This window comes from Melanotaenia boesemani, chromosome 5 (genome assembly GCF_017639745.1).
Source record: "Melanotaenia boesemani isolate fMelBoe1 chromosome 5, fMelBoe1.pri, whole genome shotgun sequence".
Classification (NCBI taxonomy): domain Eukaryota; kingdom Metazoa; phylum Chordata; class Actinopteri; order Atheriniformes; family Melanotaeniidae; genus Melanotaenia; species Melanotaenia boesemani.
In genome coordinates, this window is record NC_055686.1 from 23,305,966 (window position 1) to 23,326,779 (window position 20,814).

Consider the following 20,814-nt stretch of genomic DNA (forward strand, 5'->3'; position numbering starts at 1 on the left):
GTAACAACCTTCACGCAAACTGATGTTTATTGGTGCAAAGACTTAAGCAAATTTCTGTTCAAAGTAAAACCGAATCTCATATCCCCTTTTTGTACTGATACATTAAATACAAAACTTTTCAAAAAAGGAGAAAAAAAACATTAACGTTTATTAGTAAGGAATTTCTGTTTATATCGTTAATATGCTTTAAAAAAAAACTAACATATTGGCAAACTGAAATAGGTTGTATTAACTTTAATTTACTAACTTTAATCAGCTGATGATGGTCCAAAAACATGATTTGCCACTTTGAACTTGACTTGTGTAGTATAACTGTAATCCAATTATGAAATAGGCCTAGGTAAGTAAAAAAAATCAAAGACTTGCTTTAAACTTTCACATGTAATTGCAATTCACAACCACACAATTAAAAAAAGAAAAAATTTTGAACAGATATCCTAAATGTCAATTTGCTTAGAAAAAAAGAACACAATTGTCATGTGACTTTAAAGTTCCTTATAAGTTACACTATTGCTTTAAATGCAACATCAATTGAATGCAACATAGGAATGATTAGTAAAGGTAAAAATAATGATGAAGCACCCTAATGGGTCCAGTGTTGACTCTTTGCTTCACTGCTATCAGTCAGCCTCCATGAACTAATGCACCATGGACAACAGCCAAGGGTGTGATTCTGCATTGGCAGAATAATAAATTAAAGTTTATTTCTATAGCAACAACTCTCAAGCTGACCAATGTGCTTTACATCATAATAACAGATAAATACAAAACACCTTAAAACAGCAAAAATATCAAAGAAAGTCGTAAAAGTGCAAAACACATTAAAACAAAGTACCAGAGTACTCAAAGTTAAATAATTAAGTCTCAAGATTGGCTTTTTTTCCCCCTACTTTGTCCTGTCCAGCATCTTAGTCTTTTTTTTAACTGCTTGTGAGTTGGTGTGTATTTATGAGTGAGATATATACATACAATTTCCTTAATGTGTACTGTGATGATTGGAGTTCAGTGATTGATGTGCCATGTTGGGGTTGTTTTGGGTATTCTTGTTATGTCTGGGGTATTTAGGAATATATGAATAGCTTTGGTTGAGCCTATGTAAGTCATTTAATTGTGTCACAATAAATCTTTTCTTCGTTTAGGGCTGTTGAGTGACTTGTTAAATGTGCAGTTTAACCTGCAACAAATGCTTTCCCAACATCTTTTCTTCTTAAATTTTAAACTGACCACATTACAGTCCCTTTAACTGAATCCATGGTATATAGATAGATAGATAGATAGATAGATAGATAGATAGATAGATAGATAGATAGATAGATAGATAGATAGATAGATAGATAGATAGATAGATAGATAGATAGATAGATAGATAGATAGATAGATAGATAGATAGATAGATAGATAGATAGATAGATAAAACTAAGAATAACTAAATTGGTTTCTGTGAAATTTAAGGTTGATGTCTTAACTTCATGTCTTAATACTGCAGCCAACCTAATAAAGACTCAAAAACACATTTAGAAAACCATATACAAAAGTCTTTTTTTAATGACTTAAAATCTAAACTTTTCTCTTTTAACCAAATTTTGAAAATGTATTGGCCCAAAAGAGTTAATAATTTGTGACAATTTGTAGAATATTTTGCCCGAAAAATCTTTTTTAATTCATATGGGTCTAAATTTCTGATAGCAGTGTCCATGTGATGTTGAAAAATGATCAACAGGTTTTGTTTTATTGCGATTTATTTACAAGCAAAATATTTTTCCCACATTTGTATCAATGCTTACATAAAGGAACGTGTTGTAATATTAGTGTATGACATTCTCAAACACTTTGGCCAGCATGGCTTCAGAAAACATCATCATCAACAACAACAAAACAAACAAACAAAAACCTAATTTAAAGACACCAAACACATACCTCCACTGACTTCTGTTAAGTCTGTGTGCACATATTATTATTATTTTCCTTATTTTCATGGTAATTTTTCTTCTTTTGTAAACGTGTTTGTAAATTATATTAGTAAGAAAAAGCTGTCTTCTAATTTATAATTTTTCTTACAAGCAGCATGATTTTTTTCTCACATTGAATACTGCATTACTAACTGGTCATTGACAAGTATGACAACCTTAAAGACAATTGAATCACTTTTTAAAAAAGCTTTAAAGTACTTGATAGAAAATCGTTATCTGTCCATCTTTGTCCCATAATACAGAAATATAGCATTTCAAGTTTTGCAAATTTTAGAAATTTTAAACTAGCCTGCTCAGTTTGTAAGGTCTTAAATGGACTCACTCCACCACCCTTGGGTGAGTTCATTATGGTCAAAACCAGTACTAGTGGTAGGGTAACAAGAGCCTCTACCAGAGGTGATTGTGTAATATAGACGCACTACTTTCAGCCAGCAGGTGTTATCAGTCAAGGGTTCAGAAATTTAAAATACAATCCCATCTGCAATAAGAATCTCTACCACTTTCAATACTTTTAAAATTAATTTGAAACGATGGCTCAAGGGGAACCAGATTTGTGATCATTGATGTTGTGCTCTTGTAAATGTTACTGTTGCATGTCATGATTGTGTCTTATTGTGTTGTTTTTCCCATGTCTTATGAATTGTCATTGATAATTTGATCTTAGTCTGTATATTGTGCGAAGTTGTAATGTCATGATGTTTTTATTTCTTTGACCTGCCAGGGACTACAGATGTAAAGTAGCCTTCGGGCTAATTCTGGCATATTTCCATTTATATGTTCATGAATATGCATTGTCCCTTTGAAATAAATGAATAAAAAAAAAAGTGAAAGTGGGTCACAAAGATCCTCTATGACTAAAACCAACGCTCACTATGAGACGTTTACGTATTGGCGCAACGTCGCTTTGAAACCGAAAGCTTTACAGACGCTCGCGCTCCTGGTGTTTTTAGACCACTCCTTGGCGCACGGAATCGAAAATCTTCCACATAGTGACTCCTTAGTGTGTTAGGAATCGAGAAAGCAGACATGGGCTCACAACCGACCACGGAGAAGAAACGTTATAACCCCCTCGACTCCACACTGAAGTTTGTAGACAGAGAAGATGAGTTGGACTGTAAGTTGCTTGAGTATGGCTTTGTTCAGTCTCCTTGATTTATCCTTTTAAGACACGCTGTGAATTACGGTGTGCAAATATTTACATTGTTGTAGATATAAAGGGGCGTTACGCCCTGTGTCCTCTACAGACTACTAAAACAACACTGTTTGTTTCTTCAGTTCTGTGTGAAGGGTTTAGCTCTCCGAGAGCCCTGATGTCTTGCGGCCATGCTGTGACCCCAACATCTCTCACCAACTGGTGTCGTCAGTTGTTGGAAAAAGTAGGTTATTGTCAGATTTGAATTACGCAGGGACTTTTGGGGACCCCTTTGGACTTGATCCACGACTTCCCAAGTCACATGCACACGCATATTTATGGACAACTATTTCAACAACCACAAAAAGCAAGCAAGCCAAGCGGCTCACAGCAAACAAAAACAACTCTGTCCACGGCGCTGGAACAACAGTTGCTGTGAGTCCGTCTCATTGCAAAGGAATGGATGCCCTGCATTTTAGTTCAGAAACACATCCACATCAGTGTCAAAATCATAAAATGCCAATGTAATATAAGACTAAAGTTAATCCTGATAGCCTTCCCTAGTCATGTTAATGCAAATTAATGCTATTCTTATAATGTAAAAACCACCAAGAATCTTACTGAAAATAAAATAAATTATTTATGGAAACTTAACTTTTTTTTTTAGAGCTCCCCTTTAGTGGTTGCATGGGTGAGTATTTTAGAAGGGCTCATCTGTTGTTCAAGGGAGCCGAGCTCAATGGCATGTCCAGAAACATTTTTTATTGTGGTGGCCAAGATAAAGCAAAAGTTAGTATGGGGTGGCTAATCAACAGGTAGCATTAACTGCAATGTCTAGCAGGATAATTAGAATCACTGCATGATTGCAGAATCGGGAGGATTTGTGTGGTTTTACATGACTTCTTTATAAACTGCGATTCTGATTAATTATTTGTCATTATTTCAATACAGGGTGAAAGCAAATTTGTGTGTGGCCAGTATGGTTGTGATGCAGAGTGGCCTTATGTGGAGGTTCGGAAAATGGCTCTCCTGACCCCTGAAGAAAGGGAATATTTTGAAAAAACCATGGCCCTCAATGCAATGAAGGTTTACTTTGATGTCAAAGAGGTGAGTATCTCAATAAACCTACACAATTTACCATCCAAATTTGGATATACTGTGTGTCACATGAAATTTTGTAGGATAGTGAAATGGTGATAACAAATCCCTCTTTTTATTCACCACCTGTCACATCACAGTGTCCTGGGTGCAAACAGACTGTGACAAGAAAGGATCTATCCAATCTGAGTGTCCATTGTCAAATTTGCACAGCAAGGAAGGGACAGACCTACATATTCTGCTGGCAGTGTCTGAAGGAATGGAAAGGTGATCACACCCAAACGGACAGATGTGAAAATGAAGGCTGCCACAACGGTGCCCTAAAAATACTGCAAACCTGTTCAGAAATTACTTTTCACTCTGTGAAAGGAGTGATTGGGTGTCCCTCCATCCGGGCCTGTCCCACATGTGGCTGTTTGGTGCAGCACAGCTCAAAAAAATGTAAAACCATTACCTGTCCCTGCTGTAAGGTGGAGTTCTGTTTTGTCTGCCTGAAGCTTGTTATTGAATGTTGGAAAACAGTTGGGGAAAAGTTTCGATCATGTGCCGATGGTGTTGCCCCCAGACAGACCTCTATACCTGTGCGGCAGAGGAAATGATCCCATATATATATATATATATATATATATATATATATATATATATATATGTTGTGTTACACATGCTATTGCTCCAATCAGGAAGAAGTTAGGAATTATCTAATTCACTTAATCTGCACATTTAAAAAAGTATTACCTTGAGGCAAACAGTAAAATTTGTAGGGAAAATATCATTTTGAAGTAGGAAAGTCATTTTGTGGCCCAAATGGTCAGTATTTATATAGCGCTTTACTGTACCTGGAATGATACCCAAAGCACTTTACATTATACATCACATTCACACACACATTCACACACTGATAGTGGAAGCTGTCATGCAAGGCGCTAACCATGACCCATCAGGAGCAATTAGGGATTCGGTGTCTTGCTCAGGGACACCTCAAAATGAGTTTGGCAGGCCGAGAATCGAACCGGCAACCCTCAGGCTACAAGATGACGCTCCACCCACTGAACCCCCAAATAATGATAATAATTTTTGTGATCGCATAGCTTGCTGTGTAGTTGAACTTGTCAAACATATATTGTGTTGAATATGTGTCTGATAAGCTGTCTTTCAGGCAAGTTATTTTTGGTAATGTTTTAGTTGTTAGCTGTATACAAAGCGCTTTTCATGCCAAAGCAACACAAAGTGTTTTATATGATAAAACAATTCATGCATGTTAAAGTGAAACAAGCCTTCACTCACCAAAATAGATAAATAGCCATTTAAAAACACACTCATTAAAGTCTCTTTCATACAGTTGCACACACTTGTATACACACACAAACAAAGCATTTGCTCCTCACTCCAACGTCGCTGATGAAAAAGTTGTGTAGTGTGGTTTTTCACCCTCCAGAAATGCACACGATAGGCCTAAAGCTGTGCCATCAAACAAGTCAGGAATGTGGAGTATTAAGGTCAGAAGGTTAGTGAGTCTTTAACTCCCATGCTCTGCAGGACTACAGTATTTTTCTTTAATAGTTTTGAATGATAAGCTTTCGGTATCTTAAGTCATTGTCATGGTCCTTATTTCATAATGTTACATTTCACCCCAGGGTATGTTACAACTGACTATTTGTAACAACCAGAGTGCATTGCACTGATGACATATGTGAGGTGAAGGTGGACTGCCAGGTCTTGATCTTGATTTTGGGGGCTGGTTCTGTGTTGTGCGATGCAGCTGTGGAGCAGTTATTTATTAGCACCATTTGAAGGTCTTCTTGTTGCACTGGGCTGCATACAACACAGCTCAGATAGTGTTTGAGTACTTTATCTTTTGGGTGAGCAAAGCTTAGGGTTTTGCTATTTTCTTTTTCTCTAGTTTATTGTTGTAGTTTGATGCTGTATTATATTGTTCTATATATATTATATTGTTCCATCACAGCAAGGTATAACTTGTAAGGGTCGAGTTTCTATGAAATGTCAACACAGCTAAATGTGATAGTGCCCTTACAAAATGCTCCAAAACCCCTGCAATGTTCTCTTGTTGGTAATCACTCTTGTTTCAGCTTCAAGTGCTGCCAGGTGTGTTTGAGTCACAGATGTATGATATACAGTATACTTCTCAATGGATTGATATTGGACATTTTGTTCAGCACTTTGTCACCAGAATAGACTGAATGAATTCTAGTTGTTCAGTCCAACCATGTTATCACGATACTGAGAAAAGACCTAAGATGTTACACAAGTTAAAAATTAAAATGGGCTTGCAGTCTAAAAAAAATTCCCCCCATTGAACCACTAGTTTGTAAAATGTTTACATAAAAAAATGACTTTTTTTTTTCTTTCATGTTAGTGCTTATGTTACACTTGTGGCCTGAAAACATGTAAAACTGGCTTAGTTAGTCAACTATGTATAGGTTAGATTGATTTTATTATCCCAAGTGTATAATTACTTATTTAATTGTTAACATTTTAATTGCCAAGAAGTCAATAACAAGGATGAGACCCCTGCTGTAACCCATCCTGCATGCATGGTGGCATCCAGCCTGAAGCCAAATCATGGCATGTGATTGTTTTATCTGCATTATACATGTTTCACATTTCAGTTGCCTTTTTTTATTTATTTATTCTTTTGCTTTATATTTAATAGTGTTATATAGAAGTACCTAACCCTAACTTTCAACAAGCACTACACAACAGCTGACACCTGTCAATATAACCTGTTGCAATCTGTATGTTTGTATGTATGTACAATTTATTTAGCTGTGATAAATAACAGAAAATATGCTTATATGTAGAAGTGTTTAAGGTGTATTAATAAACAACACATGTAAAACCCCGGGATTGTTTTCTTTCCTGTTAGCCTTGCTGAGAGGAAAGCCCCTTGACTTACTTTCACTATCATTATCAACAGTCACGAGTCATTGTAACGTGATTTTGTCTTTTGGGCTCAGCTTATTAAAAGGAAACCAACGATCCATTAAAGATTAGGTGAGACTGCGTCTTGCATTTTCCCTTTTAGCCCATTTGATCTGTCAAGCAGTTATAAAGAAATATCTTTTTAAATATGTTTGTAAATGATTTCAATAAGCGCCCTCTTCTCGGTCACCTTGCAATGGAAAGTGAAAATGCTTCACAGAGATCATCTTGGGTGTGAACGCAATAGTGGATCGTGTCATTATTCAAGTCACCAAGCTACATGCAGCAGCAGCTGTTTTATTAACACCAACTACAGACCACAGACGATCGCCACGCAAACCATGTACAGGTAAAACTGTTATATTCACTGTAGGTTTAACCGTTGCATACGAGTTAAATGCGAAGTTTCTCGGTCACTTTAAAGTTTTTTTTTTAAAAAGCTGAGTCGATGTAAACTCGATGTAAACAGAGTTTAAAAGAAAGAAAGAAAGAAAGAAAGAAAGAAAGAAATATTTCTGTAAACGTTTCACTTTTGGTGAACCTGCATTTATGCGAAGTAGGCCTATAATAAATGCGATTCTATTCAGCCACAGCCTTCCAGGTCTGCGCAACACATTTGCCATTTAAAACCAAGTATACCCATTAGCCTTATATTGCGAAGCTGAAAGTTTTGCTCTTGAACATTAAATCAAATGTTTTTGTTTCATGTTATTCTTTGAGGTTGTAGCCCCAATAAACAGTTGTATCAACTAAGATAGTAAATTAAATGCTTTAAATTAAAGCATTTAAATAAAATATACATTCTTTCAGATGTTTTTTTTTTATTTGCTCTTTGAAATAGCACAGTGAAGACCAGTCCATATCTTTGGAACAGATTTACATTGAGGAGTTAAAAGTCCATTAATTTTGACATGACACTTTAGACTTCCATTGGACATTAAAATGGATCCATCTGAGGCTGCCAATTTTTGAGAATTGAAATAAAAGTAAAAAGTGTGACAACCAACCCCGTTGGCCCCTACTTATTAATAATGTCGAAAGTAAAAGTTGAATTTTTAGACCTCTTAAAAATGAAATCAAAAGCTTTTGTTTCATGTTTTTTATTAGGAGTTTAGACCTACTGTGGCTAGGGATGGGTTCGAATGAAGCAACAAAACTAGAGAAGTGTTATGACCCCCGTGACCCCACGCTTAAATTTGTCGACAGAGAGGATGATTTGGATTGTAAGTACTCCTCGATCTTAAGAAAAGTGAAGCTGATCTGAATTTGAAGACTGAGGTACATTTATTTAATTAAAAAATTACCTTTATTTGCCCCTTTTCCCAGTTTTGTATGAAGGTTTCTCTTCTAGAAGAGCTCAGATGTCCTGTGGTCATGCTGTGACTCCAACGTCTCTCACCAACTGGTGCATGAAATTGCTGAAAGAGGTAGGCTGCAAAAAAAACAAAAAAAAAAAAAACAACAACAACAACAAAAAATAGATATATTAGAATACTTTTTGGCTTGTTTCCAACTTTTGATCTAATGAATAAACTGCCTTATATTTCCTATTTTTTTTTTTTCCTTCAAGGGTGAAAGTAGATTTGTTTGTGGCCAGTTTGGTTGCAATGCAGAGTGGTCTTATGCAGAGGTTTGTAAGATGGCTCTTCTAACTGCTGAAGAAAAGGAGTACTTTGAAAAAACCATGGCTCTCAATGCTGTTGAAACCACATCAGTAAGTATGCTGTAGCCTTTTTGGAAATCTATTATTTAACAACAATGACAATGAAACAGTGATAATAAATCCTTGTATTTCCCTCTTTTATAATGACCACATCACAGTGTCCAAGATGCAAATCCTCTGTGGTTAAACACAATAAATTTAATCTGAGGGTTCACTGCAGCGTTTGCAGAACAAAGACAGGACGGATCTATGCATTCTGCTGGCAGTGTAGGAGGAAATGGAAGGGACGACAGACACGGTCAGATCACTGTGAAAATGATGGCTGCAGCAACCCGTCACTGCAAACACTGAGATCCTGCCCAGACATCACCTTTGAGTCAGTGAAGGGTGTCACTGGGTGTCCCTCCATCCGGGCCTGTCCCACCTGTGGCTGTCTGCTGGAGCACCGCAAAACACTCTGTAAACACCTCTGCTGTCCTCGATGTAAGGTGAAGTTCTGTTTTGTGTGTCTGAAGATCTATACTAAATGTATGAAAACAAGTGACATTTATGGACTATGCTCCACTGGTGTTGCCCCAAGACAGACCTCTATACCTGTGTGGCATAGGAAATAGTGTAAACAATACAGGACATTATTTAGTCATTCATCAGGATGACTGACAGAACATAAATGCCATCTTTCAGATATATTTCTTAAAACATTTGGCAAATAACTACTCATATATTCGTTTAATATGGAGTAACCTAAAATGACTGTTGTAAACACATCTGCTGCCCTCGATGTAAGGTGGAGTTCTGTCTTGTGTGTCTAAAGATCAGTTTCAGCTGTACAGCAAAGTCCATTTATGGATCATGCCCCAATGGTAATGCCCCAGGTAGACCTCTATACCTGTGTGGCGTAGGAAATAGTGTAAACAATACGGACCATGTGTTGCAATTTATTTAGAACAGATTGGCTTTCATAATTCTTACAAACCATGCTGTAATTTTTATCTTGGATTTTGATCAACATAAATAATAAACATGTATTTTAAAAAAAATCATATGTTTCTTCAGCACCATGGACAGCACTACAGATATACCAATAGCCAGTCAAGAGAACGTAAACGTGTTCATTGCTATTCAAATAGATTCATTCCATTTCAATCAAATCATTATCCAACTTCTAATTTTATCTTAGTTCTATTAATCAAATTCAATTCAGCTTAACTGTATAGCATCACTATTTCATTATTATTTGCAACTTGCTTGCATATTTGTCCGTTTTTATTCTTTATTGTTTTGGTTTTATTTAAGTCGGAATCGTTTGATTCTACTCATAATTGTAGTTTGAGTTCCTATTCTCTTTTGCTCTGTAAAGCACTTTGGGTTGCTCTTATACATTTGATAAAGTGCTATATAACTATAGTTTAATAAGGGCTGAATACCGTTATGAAACTTAAATCTGTGTTTGCTGCATGAATGACAGAAGGTGACAACAAATGCTACAAATGTATTTTCCAATAGAACCTAAATTATACAAGGCTAATCAGTGTGAAATATGAGGGGACATGGGACTGGGGTTAAGGTGTGAGAGTTTCATGGGTTAACCTCAGTTACCTTCAAAGATAAAGCTACACAAGACAACGCAGCTATGGGACCATCTGGACTGATGTTGATTGGTCAATCATGAGTCTTTCTGTTTGTTTATTCTGCAATGATATTCTGCAGTCTGCATATGTGTAGAGGACATGAACCCATATATATATATATATATATATATATATATATATATATATATATATATATATATATATGCAATCTGCATTCCCTTTGAGAAAGGGAGGCAGGCAGCGGCAGATATGTTTGGGTTTCACTCGATAACCCAAGTAGAAATAAATAATGTCAGCGATTGAATATAAGGTGTAGGTGAAAACCCTGATCACCAGAAACATGGAGAGGCACACCCCCCACAACCACACATGCCAGATCAGGAAGAGGGACTATAACAAATTGTGCTGCATTTGGGGACAATGTGCCACTTTTTATTTAATATACTCTATATGTTCCTGGCTCGTTAGTTCACCTGGTTTGATTACTCATTCATTTCACCTCCTCCTTATTACTCCCTCTGTGTATTTATACCCCATGGTTTTCAGTTGTCTTTGTCAGATGTATTATGGTTTATCCCTGTTGTGTGTGGTTTTCTGTTCCTGAGTTCTGGAAATAAAGCATTCACCTGCACCGTTCTGCCTCCTGCCTCATCTGCCTGTGTTTGGGTCCTCACCATCAACGCATGTCACATTTACTATTCAGATTAACTCAGTCAAAGGTTTCAACATTGGAACTAAAGAGAGTACTACAGTATCCAAGTACCTTAGTGCTGCCTAAGCTGGAGCAGTATGTTTAATTCAAATCGGTGACTGGCAGGCTGGTAGATTTTTATAGTAAGCTACAATATTTAAATATGGAGAAATTTAGCCTGTAACCTTTTTATTTTGCATTGAAAATGTTGAATGATATTGATGGAAAAATTATGTATTGATGATATTGTGATGGATCTGTGAGAGACACAAATAGTCATTAAAGATTGTGATTAGGACTGTTTTTCCAGGACTGTTATCTTTTCAGTGGCCCCTGGGAGTGAATACAGTTGTAGAAACACATCAAAGGACTTTATTGCCTTTTTCTGTGGTCGGTCAACATGGACCTAACTTCAGCTGCCCAGCTCACACTACACTCGACCCCTATGGCCCCTCCTGCAGGTGGTGAGCCCATGGGATGGGGGGCCCATGTCACCCATTTGGACTGAGCCCGACCGGGACCCATGGGCAAAGGCCCGGCCACCAAGTGCTCGCCCCCGTGCCCCACCTCCAGGCCTGGCTCCAGAGGGGTCCTTGGTGACCCATGTCTGGGCAGGGGAAACCTGAGTCCATGATTTCTCATCATCATAGGGATGCTTTTGAACCGTGCTTCGTCTGGTCTCTCCCCTATACACCTGTTTGCCATGGGTGACCCTACCAGGGACATAAAGCCCCCAACAACTTAGCCACTAGGATCATCACGCAAACTCCTCCACCATGGTAAGGTGGCGGCTCAGGGAGGAGACGTCATGTTGTATTCCTTAATAATAATAATGACGACAAACAGATAACGCAGACGGCATATTCAAACTACCTTTAAAACCCATTAAATTAGTATTCTATGGTACTTTTTGTAAGCCTAGGCTGTTTAGTAAATCATTATTATGTCAAAATATTTCTATGTAGAAGAATATGGGTCAGATGTCACCGTATAAAATGAAGTGAATATTTGTAATAATTTGTGCATGGATATAAATAAAAATGAAAAACTCCTACAATTTTAGCCAGTTTAACTTCAGTTATATTAATTTCATAACCTAAGTTTTGCTCAATCTGGTTTTCAAGGTAAAATATTTCAAATTCTGTATGTTCCCAAAGCTTACAATAGCAAAAGTCGGTGGGGTCACCTGTCAATAAAACCTATTGCAATGTGTGATGCTCAAACAAAAATAAGCTTATGTAGAAGTGTATTGATAAACAACTGGGGGTTTCACACACACACACACACACACACACATATATATATATATATATAGCCTATATATATTCTTTTTTTTTTCTGTCAGCCTTGCTGACAGGAAAACCTCTTGACTTACTTTCCCCATAATTTTCATCAGTCACGAGTTATCATAATATTATTTTGTCTTTTGGGCTGATTAAAAGGAAACAACACACGATCCTTTATAGATTAGGTGAGACTGCATTTTGCATTTTCCCTTTTGCTTATCTGGCAAACAGTTACAAAGAAATATCTTTGTCACTCCGTTTGTAAATGATTTGCTTAGTTGGTGCCCTCTAACGTCTCGCTAACCTAAGTGAAAATAGGTCACAGATCATGTGGCGAACATCTAGGGTGTGAACGCAATATTGGATCGTGTCATTATTCAAGTCACCCAGCTACACGCAGCAGCAGCTGTTTTATTAACACCAACTACAGACCACAGACGATCTCCACGCAAACCATGTACAGGTAAAACTGCTTTATTCACTGCACACGAGTTAAATGTGATGGGATCTGGTGTTTCTCGGTTCCTTTTAAGTCTTTTTTTTAAAAAAGCTGAGTCCATGTAAACTCGATGCTCCGTGTCCCGTGTTTTATAACCTTCTGATCAACTAACAGAGTTTAAAAGAAAGAGAAAGAAAGAAAGAAAGAAAGAAAGAAAGAAAGAAAGAAAGAAAGAAAGAAAGAAAGAAAGAAAGAAAGAAAGAAAGAAAGAAAAGTAATTACAGGAAATGCCAAGAAACATTTCTGTAAATGTTTCACTTTTTCTGAACCTGCATTTATGTGTAGATCTATTCAGCCACAGCTTCATTTCCGGATCAGCGCAACACATTTATCATTTAAAACTCAATGTTTTCCTCCTAAAAATTGAAAAAAAAATTGTTTCACGTTATTTATTTACGCAGATTAATTCGACAAATAAGGATGCGTTCAAATGCGTCAACAAAACGAGAGAAGTGTTATGACCCCAGTGACCTCACACTTCAATTTGTGGATGAAGAGGACTGTTTAGATTGTAAGTAGTTCTCGGTCTAAAGAAAAAGAAACAACAATAGCCTATGTTATAACTTATGAGCTTGGATACATATTTGTGAAACTATACTACTTAAAAGGTTAACTCATTCAATGTTTAATTATACAACTTTTCTTGTCTTTTTCACAGTTTTGTATGAAGGTTTCTCTTCTAGAAGAGCTCAGATGTCCTGTGGTCATGCTGTGACCCCAATATCTCTCACCAACTGGTGTATGAAATTGTTGGAAGAGGTTGGCTGCAAGAAAAAATAGATTAGAATAATTTGTGCTTGTTTTTAAGTTGTGATCTAATGACAAAACTGCCTTATATTTGCTATCTTTTTTTTTTCCTTCAAGGGTGAAAGTAGATTTGTCTGTGGCCAGTTTGGTTGCAATGCAGAGTGGTCTTATGCAGAGGTTTGTAAAATGGCTCTTCTAACTGCTGAAGAAAGGGAGCACTTTGAAAAAACCATGGCTCTCAATGCTGTTGAAACCACATCAGTAAGTATGCTGTAGCCTTTTTGGAAACATGTTTAACCATTTCAAGTAGTGACAATGAAATGGTGATAACAAATCCATGTGTTTCCCTCTTTGTTTTTCATAATGACCACATCACAGTGTCCAAGATGCAAATCCTCTGTGGTTAGATACAATAAATTTAATCTGAGGGTTTGCTGCAACGTTTGCCGTACACAGACGGGACGGATCTATGCATTCTGCTGGCAGTGTAGGAGGCAATGGAAGGGTCGACAGACACGGTCAGATCGCTGTGAAAATGATGGCTGCAGCAACCTGTCACTGCAAACACTGAGATCCTGCCCAGACATCACCTTTGAGTCAGTGCTGGGAGTCACTGGGTGTCCCTCCATCAGGGCCTGTCCCACCTGTGGCTGTCTGCTGGAGCACAGCAAAATATTCTGCAAAAACATCTGCTGCCCTCGATGTAAGGTGGAGTTCTGTTTTGTGTGTCTAAAGATCAATTTCAGCTGTATAGATACAACAGAATCCTATCATGGACCATGTCCCAGTGGTGTTGCCCCAAGACAGACCTCTATACCTGTGTGGTGGCAGAAATAGTGTAAGAAATACGGACCATGAGTTGTTTTGTTTGTATAATAGTAAATATGGAGTAACCTAAAATAGCTCTTGCTGACTTGTACATTTTTATTTGTCATTTTCAGTATACTATCCACAACAATCTAAAATTCCTCTAATTTTCCGTTAAGCTCTTTAATGTATCACTAAATTCAGTGTACATTCAGAAAATCACTTTGTATTATTTGTTTTTCTTCCTTTACCTTTTATGATTTTCCGTGGAATCAATAAAGAACATTTTAATTGATTAATTTTGTAGTTTTTGTTTTAATTTCTTCCATAACCTCTAAATGTTTTACTTGATTATTTGTTACATGTAAAATATTTTATATTTAAAACTTTGAAGAGTCTAAAGTATAAGTGAAATTAAAATTATTATTATACCATGGTCTGGGTGAATACTCGATTCTGATTGGTTGTAGAATTTCCTTTAAAAAGTGTTATAGGACACCTAAAAAAAGTTACGATCAAACAGCCTTATTGTTGTAATTATTGCACTGGCAGTGGTCAGGGTCCACAAACGTTATATCTCCGCCCTTCAAATGCTACTTCAAATGGACCCATTCATCTCTGATAATGGGCACCTCATCGGGCATTATCCCTTATCTTTTATGTAATGGCCTACCTGTTATCTCAAAAATTCTAGTTTATATGTGTTCCTTTACATTCTCTTTCTTGATTCACAGCCTCATTACAGCGGTCCGGACCATCAACGGACCATGGTCTGGACCAGACCACTATTCTTGCGACAACCCCCTACTGCTGATTTTGGAAACACCTCCGCTGCGCGTTGCCTCTGTTCCCCAACCGTGATATGTTGCCCCCCGAGCTGTAGCTTGTTATTTAGGTGGATCATCCTCTGCTCACCAGTGTTGGAGTGAAGAGTGATTAATTCAGCTCTGCACATCTTGTTCGCTTGTGAGAAGACACCTTGGCTGAATTTCTCAACCAACGGAACATTATTTATAGGCCACAGCCTGACATTAAGGGGCGACCCTTTTTAATTATACCAAAATGCCAAATTTTGGTATATTTAATGCCAACTTCTTTTTATTTAGAATAATGTAGTCCATGGTCTGATGTCACCGTATAAAGTGAAGGGGTTACTTGTAGTGATCTATGCATAGACGTTCCTTTCTTAATTAATTTGATTATACAATGTCATGACTCATGTATGCAATCTATTATACCAACAAAAACAGCTAAATAAAGATAAACCCCTGCGATTTTAGGCAGTTTAATTTCAATTATATAAACTGGATTTAATCAAAGTTTTGCCCATGCTAGTAATCAAAGTGAAATATTACAAATTCTGAATGTTTCCAAAACGTACAATAGCAGAAGTCGGTGTGGGGTCACATTTCAATATAGCCTATTGCAATCTGTACAGTTTATTTAGCTATGATAAATTACAGAAAATAAGCTTACATGTAGAAGTGTTTTACGTGTATTAATAAACAACACACGTGAAACCCCGGATTGTTTTCTTTCCTGTTAGCCTTGCTGAGAGGAAAGTCCCTTGACTTACTTTCACTATCATTATCAACACTCACGAGTTATTGTAACATGATTTTGTGTTTTGGGCTCAGCTTCTTAAAAGGAAACAAAACCATGATCTTTAAAGATTAGACGAGATTGCGTCTTGCATTACCCCTTTTTGCTTATTTTATTTATCAAGCAGTTATAAAGAAATATCTTTGTAACTCTATTTGTAAATGTTTTGTTCAGTTAGCGCCCTGTAACTTCTCTCTCACCTTGTAACTGAGCGTACAAATGGGTCACAGAGATCGTGTGGCGAAAAAACGATGTTAAACACATAGGGTGTTTACGCAATATTGGATCGTGTCATTATTCATGTCACCCAGCTACATGCAGCAGCAGCTGTTTTATTAACACCTACTATAGACCACAGACGATCTCCACGTAAGTCACCTACAGGTATACAACCATTTTATTCACTGTAGCTTTAACTGTCGCGCGCGAGTTAAATGCGATGTTTCTCGGTTCCTTTCAAGTCTGTTTTAATTGTTTTATAACCTTCTGATCAACTAACAGAGTTTAAACGAAAGAAAGAAAGAAAGAAAGAAAGAAAGAAAGAAAGAAAGAAAGAAAGAAAGAAAGAAAGAAAGAAAGAAAAGAAAGAAAAAGGACAGGAAATACTAAGAAACATTCCAGTAAACGTTTCACTTTTGCTGAACTTTCATTTATGCGTAAAATAATAAATGTGATCTATTCAGCCACAGCTTCATTTCCAGATCAGCGCAACACATTTACCATTTAAAACTGATGCCAAGCTGAATCTTTTGCTCTTGAATATTATATTAAAAGTTTTTGTTTAATTTTATTATTTAGCAGACTAATACGACAAATAAGGATGGGCTCAAATGCGTCAACAAAACGAGAGAAGTGTTATGACCCTGGTGACCGTACACTTAAATTTGTCGATGAAGAGGACTGTTTAGATTGTAAGTAGTTCTCGGTCTAAAGGAAAAGAAAAGAAAACAATTTCCTATGTTGTAAATTATAAGCTGGGGATACAAATTTGTGAAACTATGTTGTATACGCAAAAGTTTAACACATTTAATGTTTAATTATACAACATTTTCTTGTTTTTTTTCCCAGTTTTGTATGAAGGTTTCTCTTCTAGAAGAGCTCAGATGTCCTGTGGTCATGCTGTGACTCCAACGTCTCTCACCAACTGGTGTATGAAATTGTTGGAAGAGGTAGGCTGCAAGAATAAAACAGATATATTAGAATAATTTGTGCTTGTTTTCAAATTGTGATCTAATGACAAAACTGCTTTTTTTTTACCTATCTTTTTTGTTTTAAGGGTGAAAGTAGATTTGTTTGTGGCCAGTCTGGTTGTGATGCAGAGTGGTCTTATGCAGAGGTTTGTAAAATGGCTCTTCTAACTGCTGAAGAAAGGAAGCACTTTGAAAAAACCATGGCTCTCAATGCTGTTGAAACCACATCAGTAAGTACGCTGTAGGCTTTTTGGAAACACATCATTCAACAATTTATGTGAATGACAATGAAACAGTGACAATAAATCCATGTGTTTCCCTCTTTTACAATGACCACTTCACAGTGTCCAAGATGCAAATCCTCTGTAGTTAGACACAATAAATTTAATCTGAGGGTTTGCTGCAGCATTTGCACAGCAAAGACGGGACGGATCTATGCATTCTGCTGGCAGTGTAGGAGGCAATGGAAGGGTCGACAGACACGGTCAGATCGCTGTGAAAATGATGGCTGCAGCAACCCGTCACTGCAAACACTGAGATCCTGCCCGGACATCACCTTTGAGTCAGTGCTGGGAGTCACTGGGTGTCCCTCCATCAGGGCCTGTCCCACCTGTGGCTGTCTGCTGGAGCACAGCAAAACATCCTGCAAACACATCTGCTGTCCTCGATGTAAGGTGGAGTTCTGTTTTGTGTGTCTAAAGATCAATTTCAGCTGTACAGCAACGTCCGTTTTTGGACCATGTCCCACTGGTGTTGCCCCAAGACAAACCTCTATACCTGTGTGGTGGCAGAAATAGTGTAAACAATACGGACCATGAGCTGCAATTTATTTAGAACAGATTGGCTTTCGAAAGTCATACAAACCATTCTGTAATTTTTATTTTAGTTTCAGATAAACATAAATAATAAATAAGTATTTAAAAAAAATTCATATGTTTCTACAGCACCATGGACAGCACTACAGATATACCAATAGCCAGTCAAGCACAGTAGAAGTAGTAATTGAGATACATGTATTTTAAGCAAATTATTATCTAACTTACAATCTTATCTTAGTTGTATTAACACATTTCTAACACAATTGTCTAGTATCAATTATCCACGTCAATTATCCAAGTCATCTCAAGGCACTTTAGAGATATAATCAATTTAAGATAATTCATTGTGATCCAATTTAAACAAATCCAAATTAGTCCAACTTAAAATAACAGTGTTCACACAAGTCAATTCATAAAAGAATAATAGCATATAAGGATAGCAACTTATTGTAGGAAATGTAATGCCAGCTATGAAAAGTTACCTGCCTAAATAAACTAACATATTTTATTGAACTTACGCTGTGATTCATTCCCCTGTCCTGTGTATGCATCTGGCAGCTGGTAAGAGTAGGAAGCAAAAACTCACATTTGACAGGAAGAGACCTCCAATAGGTGACCACACACACACACACACACACACACACACACACACACACACACACACACACACACACACACACACACACACACACACACACACACAATGGAAAAACAAAGCTAATGACAACAATAATGGTATTAACATACACTAATATTAAAGAAAATTTAAGTGAGGAGGAATGTTCAGTGCATTGTGGGAAGTTCCCCAGCAGATTATAACTGTATAAAGCATCCTAAACAGCATTTACTCTAAGCTCATTGGAACAAATCTGCTCATCATTCCTTTGGTTAATGGTGTCAGAATTTAACTTATACTTCTATGCAGAAATCATTCTTGGATCTGCAGGGATAGGCATGAAAGCTTTTCCAAAGTTTAAGTCTTATGTCAAGTGTGTACTGTTGTGGAGTTTTGGGTTTGGAAAAGTCTTAGCCAGCAGACAGTGTGTCTACTTTTAAATACCATCTTTCAGCTATATATTTTATTTGGCAAATAGAGTAACCTAAAATGGCTTTTGCTAACTTTTACATTTTTATTTGTCATGTTTAGTATCCTATCCATAGCAATCAAAAATTTCTCTAATTGTCCATCAAGCTAAATTTATTAAATCATCATTATATCATTAAATTCAGTGTACATTCAGAAAATCAGGTTGTTTGATTTGTTTATCTTGCTTTACCTTTTATGATTTGCCCTGGGATCAATAATGAATATTTTCATTAATTAATTTTGTAGTTTCTGTTTAAATTTCTTCCATAACCTCTAAATGTTTTACTTGATTATTTTGAAACTACATGTAAAATATTTTATATTCCAAACTTTAAAGAATATAAAGTATTTAAGTAAAATTATAATTACTGTACGAGTCAGTTAGTCTACTATAAAAGACAGGAAATTAAGTGTGTGTGGGTGTGTGTTAGGCCGGAAAGGGAAATTCGTTTTGATAGCTTTGCTGGGAACAAGCTGTCATCACACAGTTTGCCATTTGTTTACTGTTCTTCATTTAAAAGAGAAGAAAAAAATATATATAAATCTGCTTTTAACTGCAACAGACAGCGTCTGCAGGCAGAAGTGTGTCAGCCAAAAGTTCCGGATCTAAAGCAATGGCTTAGCCCCTTCAATTACTACTATGAAATACCTGTTATCTCAATACTTCCAGTTTATCTGGGCTCTTTTTCATTTTCATTTTTGATTTATTTTGCTTCCTTACTCTTTTATTGTAATTGCACATGACTCAACTTGACTTACAGTATTTTATTGTCACCTAAACAAGCCACTGCTGTTATTATTAAAGAAAAGTTCAAATGGAAAATATACATGTCTGCACATATATTTAAAGCAAGTAAATAAAAAAAAACTTTCAAGCAAACTTTGTAAAATCTGGTTGTCTTCTGATTATCAATAAAAAACATGTAACTGTTGATGTAAGTAATTTAATATATGCAAATATTGTTGATCCTTGTCTTGTGACCCTTCCGGTTTCGCTGGACCCATGCAGTTAAATGTGCAAAGATAATTATGTAAATCAATCAGATAAATAAGGCTTGTTTCAACAAGTCCTGATAACTTTGAATCTTGATCTCTGACACATTACAGAGAGAAAGAGGTGTGTTTGCAGCCTTGTGCTTTTCATTTGGGAAATGCATCAAATTGCTTCTCTATTTAATAATAATTTCTAATTAATCTTTAGAACTTAGTTCTATTATTATTATATCCACTACAACAAAAGTTGTAGTGAAAATAATAAATTGCAGCTAAAAGTAAAAAAAATAGCCATTTGGTACCACTTGGCACAGTTTGGGTCAAGTAGCCAAATAAAGAGTCTGCCAGGTACTAAAACCTTTTATAAAATCTATGTGCTTTGTCATATCCTCATGTGCTTTTGTAGTCAAAGAATTGCTGAATGCACTTAGTGTCAGTTTATTCATAGAATAACTGTTGTCGTAGTGTTTTTCACAGTGGAAACTATAAATAAAAATCTAAATGAGGACCAAAATGTAAATTTTTTTCTTTTGGTTCATCATAATTTGCTCAGACACAGAAAAATTCACTATCTTGCTGACAATGGAATAATGTTCTCTGGGGCATTTGCTGCCATTGAGACTAAGAATATCAGCTCAGTTAATAAAGATTTTAACAAAGGAATTAAAAGAGTACCTCAGTATCTGAGTTACATAATGT

The 20,814-nt window shown here is 36.4% G+C and overlaps 3 protein-coding genes across 9 annotated transcripts; all 3 read left to right on the forward strand.

The window, feature by feature from the left end:
- Nucleotides 1–2,942: 2,942 nt before the first annotated feature.
- On the forward strand, nt 2,943–4,799 carry LOC121639275 (E3 ubiquitin-protein ligase RNF19A-like). The gene is made up of 4 exons (XM_041984434.1): nt 2,943–3,084; nt 3,246–3,346; nt 4,054–4,209; nt 4,341–4,799. Exons 1-4 carry the CDS (start codon nt 2,997–2,999, stop codon nt 4,797–4,799), a joined length of 804 nt encoding a protein of 267 aa, XP_041840368.1. The 5' UTR covers nt 2,943–2,996.
- A 2,341-nt stretch (nt 4,800–7,140) lies between these two features.
- LOC121640658 (uncharacterized protein DDB_G0292642-like) lies at nt 7,141–14,720 on the forward strand. Of its 5 annotated transcripts, XM_041986462.1 has the most exons (6): nt 7,141–7,212; nt 7,309–7,489; nt 8,248–8,363; nt 8,467–8,567; nt 8,711–8,854; nt 8,962–11,026. In XM_041986462.1, the coding sequence occupies exons 2-6, from the start codon at nt 7,350–7,352 to the stop codon at nt 9,415–9,417; spliced, it is 957 nt and encodes a 318-aa protein (XP_041842396.1). In that variant the 5' UTR covers nt 7,141–7,212; nt 7,309–7,349; the 3' UTR covers nt 9,418–11,026. The 5 variants fall into 5 exon arrangements, with proteins under 5 accessions (XP_041842396.1, XP_041842398.1, XP_041842393.1 ...); XM_041986464.1 differs by having other exon boundaries at nt 7,160–7,489; nt 9,024–9,165; XM_041986459.1 differs by having other exon boundaries at nt 7,163–7,489.
- Nucleotides 14,721–15,986: 1,266 nt separating this feature from the next.
- LOC121640659 (E3 ubiquitin-protein ligase RNF19A-like) lies at nt 15,987–18,738 on the forward strand. 3 transcript variants are annotated; one of them, XM_041986467.1, is made up of 5 exons: nt 15,987–16,411; nt 16,826–16,938; nt 17,096–17,196; nt 17,304–17,447; nt 17,562–18,738. In XM_041986467.1, the coding sequence occupies exons 2-5, from the start codon at nt 16,848–16,850 to the stop codon at nt 18,012–18,014; spliced, it is 789 nt and encodes a 262-aa protein (XP_041842401.1). In that variant the 5' UTR covers nt 15,987–16,411; nt 16,826–16,847; the 3' UTR covers nt 18,015–18,738. The 3 variants fall into 3 exon arrangements, with proteins under 3 accessions (XP_041842401.1, XP_041842402.1, XP_041842399.1); XM_041986468.1 differs by having other exon boundaries at nt 16,829–16,938; XM_041986465.1 differs by having other exon boundaries at nt 15,987–16,396.
- The last annotated feature ends 2,076 nt before the right edge of the window (nt 18,739–20,814 follow it).

Bases quoted from the DNA above. Each gene is read 5' to 3' on its own strand.
- LOC121639275 (XM_041984434.1), top strand. From the start codon at position 2,997: ATGGGCTCACAACCGACCACGGAGAAGAAACGTTATAACCCCCTCGAC. The intron at 3,085-3,245 runs GTAAGTTGCTTG...TTGTTTCTTCAG, and splicing joins CAGAGAAGATGAGTTGGACT to TTCTGTGTGAAGGGTTTAGC. The intron at 3,347-4,053 runs GTAGGTTATTGT...ATTTCAATACAG, and splicing joins GTCGTCAGTTGTTGGAAAAA to GGTGAAAGCAAATTTGTGTG.
- LOC121640659 (XM_041986467.1), top strand. From the start codon at position 16,848: ATGGGCTCAAATGCGTCAACAAAACGAGAGAAGTGTTATGACCCTGGT. The intron at 17,197-17,303 runs GTAGGCTGCAAG...TTTTGTTTTAAG, and splicing joins GTATGAAATTGTTGGAAGAG to GGTGAAAGTAGATTTGTTTG. The intron at 17,448-17,561 runs GTAAGTACGCTG...ACCACTTCACAG, and splicing joins ATGCTGTTGAAACCACATCA to TGTCCAAGATGCAAATCCTC.
- LOC121640658 (XM_041986459.1), top strand. From the start codon at position 7,299: ATGATTTCAATAAGCGCCCTCTTCTCGGTCACCTTGCAATGGAAAGTG. The intron at 7,490-8,247 runs GTAAAACTGTTA...GTTTTTTATTAG, and splicing joins GCCACGCAAACCATGTACAG to GAGTTTAGACCTACTGTGGC. The intron at 8,568-8,710 runs GTAGGCTGCAAA...TTTTCCTTCAAG, and splicing joins GCATGAAATTGCTGAAAGAG to GGTGAAAGTAGATTTGTTTG.